This window comes from Lytechinus pictus, chromosome 16 (assembly GCF_037042905.1).
Source record: "Lytechinus pictus isolate F3 Inbred chromosome 16, Lp3.0, whole genome shotgun sequence".
In the NCBI taxonomy this organism is placed as follows: Eukaryota; Metazoa; Echinodermata; class Echinoidea; order Temnopleuroida; family Toxopneustidae; genus Lytechinus; species Lytechinus pictus.
The window spans coordinates 10,998,347-11,015,593 of NC_087260.1; the positions used below are offsets into that span (position 1 = coordinate 10,998,347).

At 36.3% G+C, this 17,247-nt stretch overlaps 1 protein-coding gene across 1 annotated transcript; it reads right to left on the minus strand.

Moving 5' to 3' along the window:
* Positions 1-862: 862 nt before the first annotated feature.
* LOC129279398 (intraflagellar transport protein 81 homolog) lies at positions 863-17,247 on the minus strand. Its single transcript, XM_064111043.1, has 13 exons — positions 17,025-17,247; positions 15,772-15,866; positions 14,452-14,632; positions 11,743-11,898; positions 10,957-11,067; positions 10,364-10,448; positions 8,601-8,764; positions 7,756-7,998; positions 6,997-7,146; positions 6,075-6,203; positions 5,231-5,407; positions 4,677-4,880; positions 863-3,301 (listed from the first exon to the last, which is right to left on the minus strand). Exons 1-13 carry the CDS (start codon positions 17,166-17,168, stop codon positions 3,113-3,115), a joined length of 2,028 nt encoding a protein of 675 aa, XP_063967113.1. The 5' UTR covers positions 17,169-17,247; the 3' UTR covers positions 863-3,112.

The window sequence follows — 17,247 nt, forward strand, 5'->3', positions numbered from 1 at the left end:
TTCTCTTATGACCAAAAAATGCTATGCAAATTTGTAAAGCAAAATTATTCCCTGGTGTTGCAAGTAACTTGTAATCGATTGATTGCAAGTCAATTTCAGGTTTCACAATCAATCATAAGTCTTGCAATTGATCAATGGTCTGCTTCTTGCATCAACATTTGAATTGCTAGAGAGGCCGTTCTCATTACGCTTTCTAAAACTAGTTTACTGGAAACCGATTCAGGAAACCACTTTGGAAGATCGCTTTGCTAGCGTTCCCACTTGATCACACGAAAGTGGTTTTCAAAATCACTTCACGTAAAGCGCTCTTGTTGCTATGGAAACGCTCTCAGTGGGGTGACATGTTTCGCGCGAAATTCGAAACCGCAGCATAGGCATTCTACACCTGTCGTGTGGAGTAGCGCGCTCAAAATGTGCGAAGATCGCTTCACGAAGAACGGTTGTGTCCTCACTTACGCTAAAACCAGTTTAACGAGGCAAAGCGATCTTGAAAGCTACATCGCGAGGTGGTTTTCCAAACTGGTTTGGAAGATCGCTTCCAAGACCGCTTTGACCGTTCTCACTACGTGTTAAACTAGTTTCCACTAAACTAGTTTAAGGAACGTAGTGAGAACAGCCTCTTAGATCTAGTTACAATTGTTCTATCACATGTAAATTTGCAACCAATATTTGCAATTGATTGCAAATATTTTGTTGCAACATTCCCTAGGTATAGTTTGAGATAATATTGATGCCTAAAATATGCATGTATTGAAAATCACACTTATTTGAAATATAATCTCTTGATATTATAAAAAGAAAAGATTGTTATCGAATTGTGCTTTCCAAGTTACCAAAATATTTCATGATAAACAGAAAAGGCTTGTAAAGTTATTTTAGGAGATTTAATAATCTATTTTACTCCTGCAAATACATTAAATACAAATGTAGTACAATACACAATTTCACACATTTACAGGATTCAAACTATAAATATTTGAGAAGTTTTCAAAGGTGCACACACATTCTACAGTTCACAAAGTCCATGTTATTTTAACAGAAAAAAAAAAGTTGACTTGATATCCCAAATCAAAATTAATTTAAAATGTATCAAGTAATTGCGTGAAGCATTATAATAGATGAGCAACTGAACAATTAAAAAATGCAATAGGTGATTTAAATGTTGATTCACAATACACATTGTTACAGAAATTATAGGCACAGGCCTTCATCTATTCCATCTTTCAAATGCAAGTATTGGAAATAATTTAATGTCATTTATCATGGTTGTAATTTAGGTGACACGACATCTGCTCCTGCGACAATTGCTCTGGTCTCAATATCTCAGAAGGCATAGGATTAGAGTTAGGATTGTGATAGAGTGTTTGGTTCAGAATATTGTAATGATTACGATTAGGGTTTATTTAGTTTTGGAGGTTATGTTTTATGTTTTGCTTAATGTGTAGATTTTCCATCGGAGCAATTGTCGCCGGAGCAAATGTCATGGAACCGTAATTGAAGCCTATTGTATTTAAAGTGTTGTGACAATAAAAGTAATGTTGACTCAATATACCTAGATTTACATGTATTTGTGCTGATAAAATCTTATAGTTAGTCACTTTTAACTGACATACGTGTATGTTACATGTACATGTAATAAAGAGGCTAATTTTTCTTTGCTATAGAGGTATTTACATGTTATCACAATCTATGAATGTATATAACTTTTTATCAGATCAAGGTGATTTCTGTTGATATATACATGTGTACATATAATGTATAAATATTAAACATATTGGTCCGTATTCTGAAGTCGGGTTTAACTTAGACCATGGTAACTCTGTGCTAAAATTATGGGAAGCCAAAGGTGTCAAAATATTTATTAAGTTGTATGTTTCTTATGTTTACTGTGCTCTTTCCTGATTCATCGATTGTAAAGACAATAACTTATTTATACTTCCTAGACAATTATGAATGATTTGAGAGCCAAATGAGCTGAAATGTTATATCTCTACTGTTAGTGATTTATGTAACAATTGGCTGTCCATACTTAAACAACAACTTTAAACCTGAGTTTAACTTAAACCCGACTTCAGAATACGAGCCATTATCTATTCTATTTATACCCACAGTGACCCACGATGCTAGGCTTTGACCAATGTAGCCCTATGCTACAGAAAGCATGGTCTAGTGTCTATGGAAAACATGTGTAAAACTGAAATTGAATCTTGGTCATAAGATTTATCATCGATTAGACATTAATTATTATAGTCAATCGTAGCAACTAAAGGGGAAAGTTGTGCAGAATTCAGTTCAAATAACATTCACAACCACCAAAGGATAAGAACTAACAAACGGATGAAATATGAAGAAAGAAATTGAGCTACAGGTTTTATGTAATTTCATCAAATAGTGTTGTACACTATGTATGAACAGTATATGAGTCACAACTTGTTTATAATATACATGTAATTACTTTGGTATTCCTCATATTTCTCTTCTTTATATCACGATGCCTACAGTTTTGCAAACACATGTCTTCAAATTCTTCCATTCTTCAATTATTATTTTTTCAATAGACATACATGCAATTGAAATGGCTACTTTGTGGATTTCCCCCCTTTATTTTGATGTAGCAACTTTGGGACTGCATCAAACATTGTTTAACCAAATCGCACTTTCATCTTGAATACATGTAGCATTTTTTTGTTACCCTTCAATGACCACGTCCTAGAGAACAAGCCTCTCCTCGTTGGCCGCTTCATCCCGGACCATCCTCCCGGCACCCTGGTCCTGCCTATAATTGAGGCGACATATTGAAGATTCCACCGGGTTGCCAATTTAAAGACTGAAGTGATTTTCATTTTCTTCAAAATGGTCAAAACATTTATGGATATTTGTTGTCAACTTAGGATTTGAGTTAATTTTTGTTATGCTTCAAACATTTCTAAATATTTAATAAAAGATACTCCTGCCATACAATGTAAATGGCCACTTAGTGTGTGGCTATTTTCTCTCTCTTTATATTGAATGTATTTTGAAATATTTTGAGGGAATCTTCATTAGAGATTATTGGGTCAAACCTAAAATGTGGTCCCGAATATCATATTTGTTACCCTTGGATGACGATGTCCTAGAGAACAAGCCTCTCCTCGTTGGCCGCCTCATCCCTGACTATCCTCCCGGCGTCCTGGTCCTGCCTCTGGTCGAGGAAACATCTCTTCTTGCATTCCATGAGGAGCTGGAAGTCACCCCACATCTTCATCTGTTTCATGCTTGGACCATGGCTCTCCTTGACCGCCTTCTGCTTCTCACGTAAACTCTGAAATGGTGGTGAAAGAAATAAGATCAATGTTAACTCATATATTATAAGTGAGAGGTTTTTAAAGACACCACTGTTTTGTTCGATTACTAATGCATATTTATATTAGATGCTCAGAAAGGGATACCAGATTTCATGTGAGAACTTTAATAAAGGAAAAGTAGTGGGGACATGACATCATCAGCCCACCTATTTAATATTTATATCTGTTTTCACAAAATATTGGTTAACTTTAAAATTCAATAACCTTGTGATTTGCTATCACATTTTGATGAAATTCCCGGCATTTTGCAAGGTGAAGTTTACTCTTTTTTATTCACATGTGGATAAAATTATTTTCAGCCCGGAGCACACCTTTAATTGCACAAAATGATCAATGTAATTACGTGTTACATTGCCCGGATCTTGAGACTAAAGTAATAGAAAATGATTGAGATTCTAATAGATTCTCCAGATATAAAGATTTTCTTGTTTTTCACTTTCATGAAACACCACACCTGCCAGATTCCTACACATCTGTGGCTAAACACCTTACTACAACACATTAAAAAATAAATGAATCTCTGTGGTGTTCCAAAAAGCTGTTTGCAAAGTACAGGACGACTTTCCGCAAGACTGGAAAATGTTGTTAGGTGCTATTTAGAGGAATAAGGATAATTTAGCAGAAGAGAGCTTCACCAGTTGTGTGTCAACTCATGTGTAACTTAGGAACAGCCTAAAGAATTGGTATGGTATTTATTTTTAAAGTCATGCATCGCAGTTACAAAGACTGAATTGCACATGGATATACAATATCAAAAATGTACAGTCTCAAAAATTGGAATGATTTACATAATTAAAAAGTACACAAATATCACAGACTAAATGCCATTAATAACATACTACTGCGCATTAAACCATACATATATTTACGATAAAAGACTTATGTAAAATAATAGTTGAAATGTTTGTTTCCCTCACAAGTCACAAAAAAAACACAATCAAGTAAGAGCTCTGTTGTGAGTTGGTCTAGCACTCCCGATGACAGACAATCAAGCTGCCTTATCGCTTCTACTCTTCACTACTCATCTACTCATTACTGCCAGGACTACTCACCTACTCATCTAGCACTCACTATCAGACTTCTAATTTCATCTCAACTGGTTTACAGTCCTTATAAAGGACTAAATCTTATATCACAAAAGATACTTCTCAACCTCACCTTTCTCTTTCTCGCCTCTCAATTTTCATCTCTATCTCTCCAATACATAACAATCCTACTTAGAACTGACCACATGGTAAAACATAAACCTCCCCCATTGGCCCCGTTTGTACCATTTCTTCAGAAGGTGACTTCAAATTTTGAGTATCTCTTGGAACTTATCTACAAACTCACCTTGCCCAGATTTTCTTGCTCTTGTAGCTTGCGCGTGTACTGATCCCTGAAAGCCTTCTTCTTCTCCATCTGATCGGCCGAGGTGTACGCCTTCATCTCGCTGGCGACCCGCTGGTTCTGCATCTCAACAATCTGCAGCATACAATGAAGGTAGTGATATCGGCTCTCCTCTTGACTGCATTCCTCGCGATAAGCTCTCACCTCCTGAAAGGGGAAAGCAGTAGAAAATATTGACCGTTTCCGTAACAAGATAATTAAGTACTACATTTCATAATTAAGTACTACATTTAATAATATATATTTGTAATAAATAAATAGATAAATAAATACACGTAAATAAAAAAATAAAAATAAATAGAGAAATATGAACAAATAAATACATGAATGAATAAATAAACAAATAAATAAATAAATAAATGAATAAAGCAAATACACATCAATAAAAAAAAAGTGAATAAATTAAGAAATAAATAAATAAATAAATGAATAAAAAAATAATAAATAAATAAATAAAGTAAATAAATAAAGCAAATACACAGGCAGTGTGCACTAACCTGCTCAAGCTTTGAACGATTGCTTTCCAGCCCAGCTGCCTTGGTGTCATACGCCGTCTTCTTGTCGTCATAAACCCCCTGCATCTCCTGTGCCTGCTGACGTAGAGGGCGCAACTCCTTAATGATGGGTGCCAGGTTTGCTTTCTTGGATGCTATACTCGTATTCAACTTTTGTACCTGCATGGTGATTGGATAAGATTTTGATAGACAGATTAGAACAATTTCAATCCACACGCGAGTTCATCCACTACAACCACGATATAGGCTGGGGTTTTCTCGTCTCGACATTTCATTTAAGTCAAATTTTACCCCAGAGTGATAAATGAAGATAATGTTGGAACAACCAGCATTTTTTCATTTTCACGGTGATTGTTTTAGATTTAGAAACTTTGCAAAAAAAAGAAACATTTCTTTCTTGAGTTCATTCCAGTACTGATTAGACTCTGGTTTGGTAATTTATTTGTCAACATTCCATTTAAATGAAGAAAAAAAAACTAAAAAAAAATGAAGAAAATCTTAGAATACTCAGAATATTTCAGTAAATGATACTAATAATAAATCATACTCTTATAGCACACAAAAAGATGGTCTCTCTGCGTTTAAAGGAGACTCCGGATATTATAAACCTAGCTTTTACTTCATGTCAAAGAAGATTGTTCAATGCAAAAACATTTCTTGCATCCCGCAGTTACTAATAACAATACATTTTTTATTTTTGCAGACGAGGCTAGAAACATTTATGAGCCAAAAACCATAATTTTTCAAGGATTTGATTTTACAGCGACACACAGAAAACAAAAAAACAAACAGCCAGCAAAATATTACTCATTGACATAAATCTTACCAGGTGTGACATATCCTCCAGTGTGCGACCTTTAACATCATCTAATTCACTCTTGATTGTAGATACTTTCTCTAACTCCTCTTGGGTGTCATGGTAACCAGCTACGCCCTTCTTCGCTTCCAATTTGGACTGTTGAATAATATATAAACAGTCATTTATATGAGAAAATTGTCAATTACCACCATCACCCTCATTCATCATCATCATCACTATCATTACCACCATCACCCTCATTCATCATCATCATCACTATCATTATCACCATCACCCTCATTCATCATCATCATCACTATCATCATCACTATCATTACCACCATCACCCTCATTCATCATCATCATCACTATCATCATCACTATCATTATCACCATCACCCTCATTCATCATCATCATCACTATCATCATCACTATCATTACCACCATCACCCTCATTCATCATCATCATCACTATCATCATCACTATCATTATCACCATCACCCTCATTCATCATCATCATCACTATCATCATCACTATCATTACCACCATCACCCTCATTCATCATCATCATCACTATCATCATCACTATCATTATCACCATCATCATCATCAGCAGCATCATCATCACCATTATCATCATCTTTATCATCGTCATCACAGGGAATAATTTTGCTTTACAAATTTGAATAGTGTTTTCGGACATAATAGAAAAGCTCTCAACTAAGTAGTGTACAGTCCTAAGTAAAAATATGCTATACAAAAGACTTAATGCATAGCAGTCTTTCAAAAATGTGGAGCTAATTGCGATGCGATACCAGGAAAATTATTCCCAGCATCATCATCATCATCACCATCATAATTATCATCACCATCATCACCATTGTCATCATCATTGTTATCATTCATCATTATCAATCATTATCAAGCTATCAGATCACATACTCACCAGGCGATGCTGTATCTGTTCGTCTCGTTGCTTGAGGACTTCCTCTGTCCGAGAGAGGACACCAAGCTCGGCACGCAGTTCTGCCAACTCTTGACGCTTCCTCTTATAATCTGTGCTCTTTCCACGCAGCTTGTTGACATATCGCTTGAACTAGAAAGGTCAGAAAAGAAAAGGAAATGAATGCTGGATTATTAAACATTCACATTTTTTAGATTTCCTCACCTTACATGACTTTCCAGTACTGAAAATGTAATTTTCTAGAACTCATCAATCATACAAGGGGTTCAGTGAGGGATGTGGAATTAACGAAATCTAGATTGGATGTGATCCAAATGTGTATTTTATAAATATTATCACAAATATATAGATAGTTTTGTATTTTTTTCTTTCCAAAGAAAAGAGGGGAGGTTAAGGATATGGAATTACTCCTGATATATTTTGGAATATCACAAATAAACAACATATACAGTATTGATCTCATAAAAAATTCTCCCCAAACCCTAATTGTTTCAAAATTACTCATCTCTTCAAATATAAGTAAACAACCTACTTTTTGTATAATTTTACACGTTATCATCGTGATAAGTTAGCATTTTGGACCATTGGAATTCGTTTCATGAATAATCTTGTCAATGATTTTCGCAGACAATTTGGCTCTCAGCCAATAAGATGCAAGTATTTCAGTAGCTTTTAACAATTATCAGAGAAAATCACAGACAACCTGCTTCATGAAACCCTTCCCACTGATTTCCAACTCACTTCATCTCCTTTCAAGACCTCCTCCCCTTCCAGATTTTTCGCTGACTCCCTCTTCTCAGTGAGCTCCTGCTTGGCTTGAATGAGCTCTTCCTTGGCCTCTCGCAGGGCATCCGCTCGACCTTCCTTCTTTCTGGCGATGATGGAGGCTTGTTGGCGGAAGAGGGAGAGCTTGTCGTCCTTGGGATCGTTGCTCATCATTCGCTTCTCGATCAAGCCGTTGACTTCGGCGTTGACGGCTTTGATCTGTTAGGTAACAGAAAGCACAAATTTGATTAGCTACTGCAAACCAACTGTCATAACAACGGGAAAGAAGTTTTCAATTAACGACATTTGCTTCTTGATCAGGCCGTTGACTTTGGGTTTACGGCATTGATCTGTTCGGTGACAAAAATTAGTAGTTTCATTAGTTACTGCTACCTGAATAATCATGACAAGGGAAACAAATTTCCATTTAACAACATTCACTTCTTGATCAGCCCATTAACTTCAGAGTTGACTGCTTTGATATATTACTAACAAGTAATTAAACGCAAAGTTTGTTATTTTTCAAGATTTTACCCAGGGTAGCAACTGCAGTTCCAATAACTGTTTTCTCAGCGGGCCCTACTATTATTACTACCCCAGCTTTATCTCAGCTACCTAGGCGCTCAAGCATTAGAGGAATTTCTTCCTTCCGGGTACCCATTCCCTTCACCTGGGTTGACTGCAGCACAATGTGAGTAAATTTCTTGCTGAAGGGAATTACGCCATGGGCAGGAAACGAACCTACGTCCCTCAGATTGAAAGACGAGAGTCATAACCACTAGACCACGACGCCCCCCACATATGCCATATGTCAATCCTACCTGATTCTGAATCTCTTCAAGGTCTCCCTGTCCCATGGCCGGCTCGTTGACGACCCTCTCCAGGTCTTGACAGGCTTTCCTCAAGTTCTCCAGGTCTTTTGGAAGCTTCTCCTCGCACATGTAAGCATTCACCTTGTTCTCTTCATCAAGTTTCTTCACCAGGTCTATTGAAAAGATATATATGCAAGGAATTACTAGAGATAGTATGCAAAGTATGCAGATGAGTAATAATGCTGGTTATATCACCCATGCAGTGACTGACATCTGCTCTTTCAACAATTGCTCCTTCCTTAAAGGGGAAATGTACCATATCAAAAAGTTGATTTTATCAAGGAGACAAAAAATTAAAAACAAGTGGAACGCCTCTGGCAGTCTCGCCTGCATTACGCGATTTAATATAGCAGCAGTGCTAACTTTGAAAACTACTATAAAATAATCATTCACAAAAACACCATTCATATAATGACATACATGTAATACCACGTTCATTGACCATAAATGACATTTGAACGGTGACTTAAGACTTGTCAACTACACCCATGTCCACATTTCATTCACTCTATCCATAAACTTTCAAAGTTATGATGGCAATTCAACAATTACCCCAACATGGCCGAAGTTTATTGACCTTAACTGACCTTTGACCTTGGTTTTGTGACCTGAAACTCACAGGGGATGTTCAGTGATACTTGATTACTCTTATATCCCAAGTTTTATGAACTAGATCCATAAACTTTCAGAGTTAGGATGGTAATTCAACAAATACCCCTAACACGGCCAAAGTTCATTGACCTTTAATGACCTTTGACGATGGTCATGTGACCTGAAACTCGTACAGGATGCTCAGTGATACTTGATTACTCTTATGTCCAAGTTTTATGAACTAGATCCATAAACTTTCAGAGTTAGGATGGTAATTTAACAAATACCCCTAACACGGCCAAAGTTCATTGACCTTAAATGACCATTGACCTTGGTCACGTGACCTGAAACTCGCACAGGATATTCAGTGGTACTTGATTAAACTAATGTCCAAGTTTCATGAACTAGATCCGTAAATGTTCAAAGTTATGATGGTAATTCAACAAATACCCCCAACTTGGCCAAAGTTCATTGACCCCAAATGACATTTGACCTTGGTCACGTGACCTGAAACTCAAAGGATGTTCACTAATACTTGATTAACCTTATGCCTAAGTTTCATGAACTAGGTCCATATACTTTCTAAGTAATGATGTCATTTCAAAAACTTAACCTTCGATTAAGATTTTGAAAATAATTCTCCTAACATGGTCTAAGTTCATTGACCCTAAATTACCTTTGACCTTGGTCATGTGACCTGAAACTCAGGCAGGGCATTAAGTAATACTTGATTAAACTTATGTTCAAGTTTCATGAACTAGGTCCATATACTTTTCAAGTTATGATGTAATTTCAAAAACTTAACCTTAGGTTAAGATTTGATGTTGACGCCGCCGCCGCCGTCGGAAAAGCGGCGCCTATAGTCTCGCTCTGCTATGCAGGCGAGACAAAAACCAAGTCTGAACATTTCATCAAAATCAGATGTGAAATAAAAAAGTTATGACATTGTTAAGTTTAACTTATTTGTCACAAAACAGTAATTATATGCATAACATGGTGATATACAAACAAGAGACAACAATATCACTCTCTGCCTTCTTATAAATTATATATAATTCTACGTTCCATATAACTTCATGACATATGAATATTAAATGATCGGAAAAAATAAAAATAAATACCATCAGCCGATACTCCAACTGTAGACTGCTTTAAATCTTTGAGCTGCTGCTTCATGCGCTGTAATCTCTGCTCGGCATGGTGTAGCTGTGAAATAAGAGAATATGAGATATAATGTACTCAATTTGTATTGTGACATTGTCAGTCTGCACCAATGAAATTAAGATATTCATGTACATTACAAGATAATCTCTGTGAGAGACTAATTACATCATACATTATTATGGTAAACAACCATGTATCACAAGGAAAAATATTAGGCCATACTTGTCTAATTTCAAGGACGATATATTTGATCTAATATTTACTTGGTCTAACACTACGTTATAGCCTACATGATTACATAACTGTTCATGATCCAAATTAATATTTATTTGTCAAAGTGCAAGATAATAAGTAGATATTAAACCTTTTGAGGCATTCGACTGATACCTTGGTCACATTCATTTATTTCAAACCACCTACATGTAGCTGGTACAAAAAAATGTTAAAACGGCTGTTTTAGACTCGCCGTAGAGCAAATGTGACCGAGGTATGAATGATAGTTAGACTAAGTGATGGTTGGTAATTTTCTTTTTCTTGATTCGATGTGTACCTGGTTTTTCTGCTCTTGCCTCTGCTGTGCGAGAGAAGCTTCTCTCTCTTGTTCCTTCCTGAAATTCCTTGCAATGGACATCATATGCTCATAATTAGGAACCGTCTCCACCTATGAAACAAGATTGCCAAAGTGAAAGTAAAGATTACACTCCCAGAAATGATTTATCAGTTACTTTAAAATATCAGCCAGCTAGTTCATCGGTGAGCCAACCAAAGATATTAATGATAAATATTGATGAATCAATCATATATGTTTTTTGCAAGAATATATTAAGAATCATACTTTTTCATGTTCCTCATGATTATTATCATTATGATATGTTCTTCTTGTTAACAAAAATCACTGCCATCATCATCTTCATCATCATCATCATCACCATCATCATCATCATTCATCATCATCATCATCATCATCACCATCATCATCACCATCATCATCACCATTCATCATCATCATCATCATCATCATCATCATCATCATCATCATCATCATCATCACCATCACCATCATCATCATCATCATCATCATCATCACCATCACCATCACCATCATCATCTTCATCATCATCATCATCATCATCATCATCACCATCATCATCACCATTCATCATCATCATCATCATCACCATCATCATCATCCTCTACCTATATATAATATATAGCCCTATGTAATATGATATACATGTATTCTTTTCTACCACTACTGCTACTACAGGGTACCTTTTCCATGATTCATACTTGTATCAATTCTCCTCCTTTTACAACCAATACTCCTGTCTCTCACCTTTTTCTTGAGTCTTTCAATTCTCTTTGTGAGTTGATCTTTCTCATCTTCCATCTGTGAGATATCTTTCTTGATCTCCGTCGTAGAGAATCCCGACGTCTTCAGTGTTTCTGAGGTCCTGTGAAGCTCCATGAACCCATCGACCAGCGCCTCGTACTAGAAACAAAGCAACGGTACATGTAATTGATAATTCAGTTTTGCACTTCACATAGGTTTGTACGGACCCATAGCTAGCCAGATAAGTACACCAAAAAAAGAAAGAGGTAACAAATAAAGGTAGAGACTTGTTCAAGCATAAAGTGACAAAGCAATGAGACTTCTTTTTTTCCGCCTGGGCTAAATTCATTAACCCTATCTTAACTGGGCTATTTCAGACCAACATATACTAGTTGGGGGGGGGGGGGTCAATTTGACCCCCCCTCAGATCTCGGCCATTGATTGCGCGATCGCCGCGAAAATTTGCACGCGCTTAAAGCCAGATAGAAACTACAAGACTGTATGTTAACATTTTCAAAAAATTGCTTAAATTTTGTTTATTAATTGTGCAAATACGCATATGAAAGTTGCCCTAATTTTGTTTTTTTCTGTATGTTTTTGCCTTTAACCCACTTTCTATAGCTAGTAGAATGCTAATTTTTGGTGAACATATAAATGTTTACATTTCTAACAAAAATCTACAAAAAAATTGCTGGAAAATAGTGAATTTCCTATGTATCTTATTGTCTTTTAATCCTTATGTATTTCTTAATTTTTTATTGTTTTTTTTTTTTAAACTTTGTCTGGGACCATTTTGCAATCATATATAACATAAAATACATACATCTAAACCAACAAAAGTAAAAATTATCATACAATTATGATTTTTGGTTGCAAAACACAATTTGCATTGACTTTGTACACGTAATCACGTTTTTTTTAGCGATTTTGGGACCGACATGCGCTTACAAAATATTGCATAATTTCGGAACTGCATACCCGGATGCGCAAATTTGGTCTCAAAAGATGCGCAAGACTTGGAAGTAAAAAGGTCAAAAAAATTTGTGCGGCAGCGTTGAAGCAAAATTTGTCCCCCCCCCCCCCCCCCCAGTTTAATAAGGGTTAAAAGGCCAACCTGCAATCAATGTTTTTCCAGAGGTGTGCACTGTGAGACAAATTTGTGACAGAAATGCTGTCTTGAGTATAATGCAAGATTATCAGCATACATATAAGTGGGGCAATTCGTTTAATACAATAATTTGATATTATATGTAATTCACAGAGTTTTGTCACTGATAAGAGAACAGTGTGATGTATTATGATATTCAAATAAGCTTCTGTGTACTAGGGTTGAAAAAAAGACAATCATATCAAGAAACAAATGAATATACAGAAAATAAACAAATGAAAAAATGAATAAACAATAAAACATTAATAACCAAAAAAATATTATAAATAAGTAACAACAAGTGGAATGCCTCTGGCCGTCTCACCTGCATCACGCGATTCAATATAGCAGCAGTGCTGATTTTGAAAACTACTGGAGCGTTGTGGCCCAGTGGATTAGTCTTCGGACTTTGAAACAGAGGGTCGTGGGTTCGAATCCCAGCCATGGCGTAATTTCCTTCGGCAAGAAACTGATCCACAATGTGCTGCACTCAACCCAGGTGAGGTAAATGGGTACCGGTAGGAAGTAATTCCTTAAAAAGCTGTGTGCGCTATGAACGCCTAGCTTAGCCGGGTAATATAGGAGCGCCTTGAGCACCTAACAAGGTGGATATGTGCGCAATATAAATACCCTATATTATTATTATTATAACTCGCACAAGATGTTCAGTGATACTTGGTTACTCTTATTTCCACGTTTTATGAACTAGACCAATACACTTATAGAGATATGATGGCAATTCAACAAATACTGTACCCCCAACGTGGCCAAAGTTCTTTGACCTTACATGACCTTTGACCTTGATCATGTGACCTGAAACTCGCACAGGATGTTCAGTGATACTTGATTACTATTATGTCCAAGTTTTATGAACTAGACCAACACACTTTCAAATTTATGGCTGTAATTCAACAAATACCCCAATTTGGCCAAAGTTCATTGACCCTAAATGACCTTTGACCTTGATCATGTGACCTGAAACTTGCACAGGATGTTCAGTAATACTTGATTACTATTATGTCCAAGTTTCATGAATCAGATCCATAAACTTTCAAAGTTATGATGGTAATTCAACAGATACCCCCAATTCGGCCAAAGTTCATTGACCCTAAATGACCTTTGACCTTGGTCATGTGACGTGAAACTCATGCAGGATGTTTAGTGATACTTGATTAACCTTATGTATAAGTTTCATGAACTAGGTCCATATATTTTCTAAGTTATGATGACATTTCAAAAACTTAACCTTAGGTTAAGATTTTGATGTTGATTCCCCCAACATGGTCTAAGTTCATTGACCCTAAATGACCTTTGACCTTGGTCATGTGACATGAAACTCAGGCAGGATGTTCAGTAATTCTTGATTAACCTTATGGCCAAGTTTCATGAACTAGGTCCATATACTTTCTAAGTTATGCTGTCATTTCAAAAACTTAACCTCAGGTTAAGATTTGGTGTTGACGCCGCCGCCGCCGTCGCCGTCGGAAAAGCGGCGCCTATAGTCTCACTCTGCTATGCAGGTGAGACAAAAACAGAAAGACTAAAAAAAATGTGACATTCCTCACCTGTGCGTATGTATCCATAACAGCCTCCTCCTGCAGAATTTCCCCAGGTACTTCAATCTTTACAAGAAACCTGGCTAGATACGCCCTCTTCTTCAGCTCGGGCATCTTCTGGAATAACCATTCTAAGATGGAATAGACCACAGGCTTGTTGCCAGCTACAAGGCCCTGCCGAAAGGTAGCCCTAATAAAAAAATAAAATAAAATGGGAAATTAGTCAAATTGATCATATGGATTGTTAAGGGGGGTTTTACAAATGGTTGTGTGGCTATTGGTGTCCATTCTGACCGTGTTCATGATATCTATAGAGTAAATCTTATGATTTTAACAAAATCCGAAGACAAATATAAATTTTAAAGTTTAGAAACATTTTGTGAAAACAGTTATATGCACGCTGTTATGAATATGCAATAGGTGGGCTGATGATGTAATGTACTCTTGTTCCTTTGTTATTACATGAAATCATAAGTATTTTCATATTCTCATACAAGTGTGTGTGTGATATATCTCCCTTGTGACGAAATAAGTTGCAGCAATGGTTATCTTATTAAATCAGCAGACGATCATTCTTGGATGACAAAATTTGAATAATAAAATACAATAAATCATCAGCTTGTTCATTGCATATTCATGAAGACAGGCATCAGGGAATGATTTTGCTTTACAAATTTGAATAGAATTTTTGCTCATAAGACAAAAGCTCTCAACTAAAGTAATTTTCAGTCCTATGTAAAAATATGCTATACAAAAGACTTTATGCATCTAGCAGTCTTTCAAAAATGTGGAGCAAATTGCGATGCAATACCAGGAAAATTATTCCCTGGGCATAGTTCACCAAATTAATGCAAAATTTTAAAATGTTATCAACTTTGTTTTTCCACATCCAATTTTGATGAAATTTACAGTGTTGTTTGTCTGATTTTACTTCACCTGTTCAAATCATAGTTCTTACCATTTTCAACCTGGGCCCCGTCTCACAAATCCATCAGTGTCATAATTTTTTTCTACGAAAAATATGCACAATGACCTTTGTATGCAAAGAGAAGTGCAGTGAATTTTCTAGAAAACAATGAATGCATGAATATACATCATCTATGCTAGAAAATATTTTGAACAAACATGCATAATAGATATTGACGTTGCTGGCCGTCCATAGTTGCGATTGATCTGATCAATCGCAACTCTTTGAAGACGGGGCCCTGGAGTACCCCTAGTTAAAGCACCAACATGCACAGCATGGACATAACAGCATTTTAACCACTGTATATGGTTTCTAATGGAATTACACAATACCACTGAGGAAAGGGTGAAATTGATACTTACGGCTCCACCGAAGGCTTGTATTTGAGGACTTTGAGTTCAGCCAGCATTCTCATTGCTGTGGCATCTGGTGTTTCCTCTCTGATGTCAAGCTTGTGCTGGAGAGGGTAAAGGGCAATTCAATACCAATATAAATTTCGATGTTAAATCCACTTTGAATGTCCACTCCAATTCCAAATTTCAAATCAAATAATTTTTTTATTTGATTTCAAAATTCAAATTCAGCTTATATTGCTGTCTCTGTAATGCAGTATTTCCCCTTGATATCAAACTTGTGCTGGATATGGAAAGGGATTCATTCATATCAAAAGTAATATTTTGTCAATTTCCATTTCAAATTCAAATTGAGATTCACATTCAAATCACAAATTCAAATTCTAGAATGTCTGCCATAGATTTGAGGTCACAATTAGCACACCTTTCTTTGCCACAATGGGTGCAAGCGACCTCCGCGCGAATTAACTGTGAACCAACTTCCACATTCAAGATTGTAAGATTGTGTTTTGCAGTGAAAAATCAGGCACAATATGGTGGCCTGTGTAACAGGCTGTTCTTGCAAAAGACATGATTGTTAACAATGATTATGGAAAAGAAAATGAAGAAATATGACACGTTCACACAATACTATCCAACCTTTAGTAGAGCTGGGAAAATAATCATACTGAGCAAGATTTCCCAATTTTCTTACTTGAATTTATCGGCCTATAACCTTATAATCCCCGTGCATGGGCGCAACCATGTTGTTTTTTCTACTTGCGACTCTTATGCCCGTCTCACACTATGCAATTTGTTGCAATCCCAATTTCAAATTAATTGTGATAACATTTGATATGGATAATTCCAACTAATAAAATAATACAGATCAGAGTTCAGAATAGTGGTAGGACAACTGAAATCAAAATTCAGTCCAGTTAGAGCCTCCCTGAATGAATAAAAACAAATTCAATTCCAAATCGTAATGACGTCATCATCGGCTGCGACTTGAAGCCGATTTAGACTTTACTCCGACCAGAGGGCTTGCCGCAAAGTAAATATATGATTTTAGTTTTCGTAACAATATGCCAAACTTTAAATACAATAATTTTACTTCTTGGAACTTTCATATTTAATGCAAAATGCGATTTCTTGAAAAATCGTGTCACACCGGATCGCATAGTGTGAGACGGGCATTAGTTACTCAACTGCAGAATTGCAGCCGAGTAAACTTGTAAAAGTCGCAAACAGAACTGGCACTCAAAAGTCCAGTGAAATCTTACCTGAGGGTTGATTTCAGACAAGACATCATTGAGCACCTGCAACAGCTGAAGTGGCTCTAAGGCATCAAAACTGATCAGGTTATAGTTCCTCCGAAAGGGATCTTTGTTGAGCTGCTCAACCACATACTTGAGCTGGGTGCTCATCTTGAATCTCTTGAAGGTTATTGTCGTTCCGGGAGAATGGCCAGAAGAGAATCTTCACATGCTTTCCTAATGGGGAAGA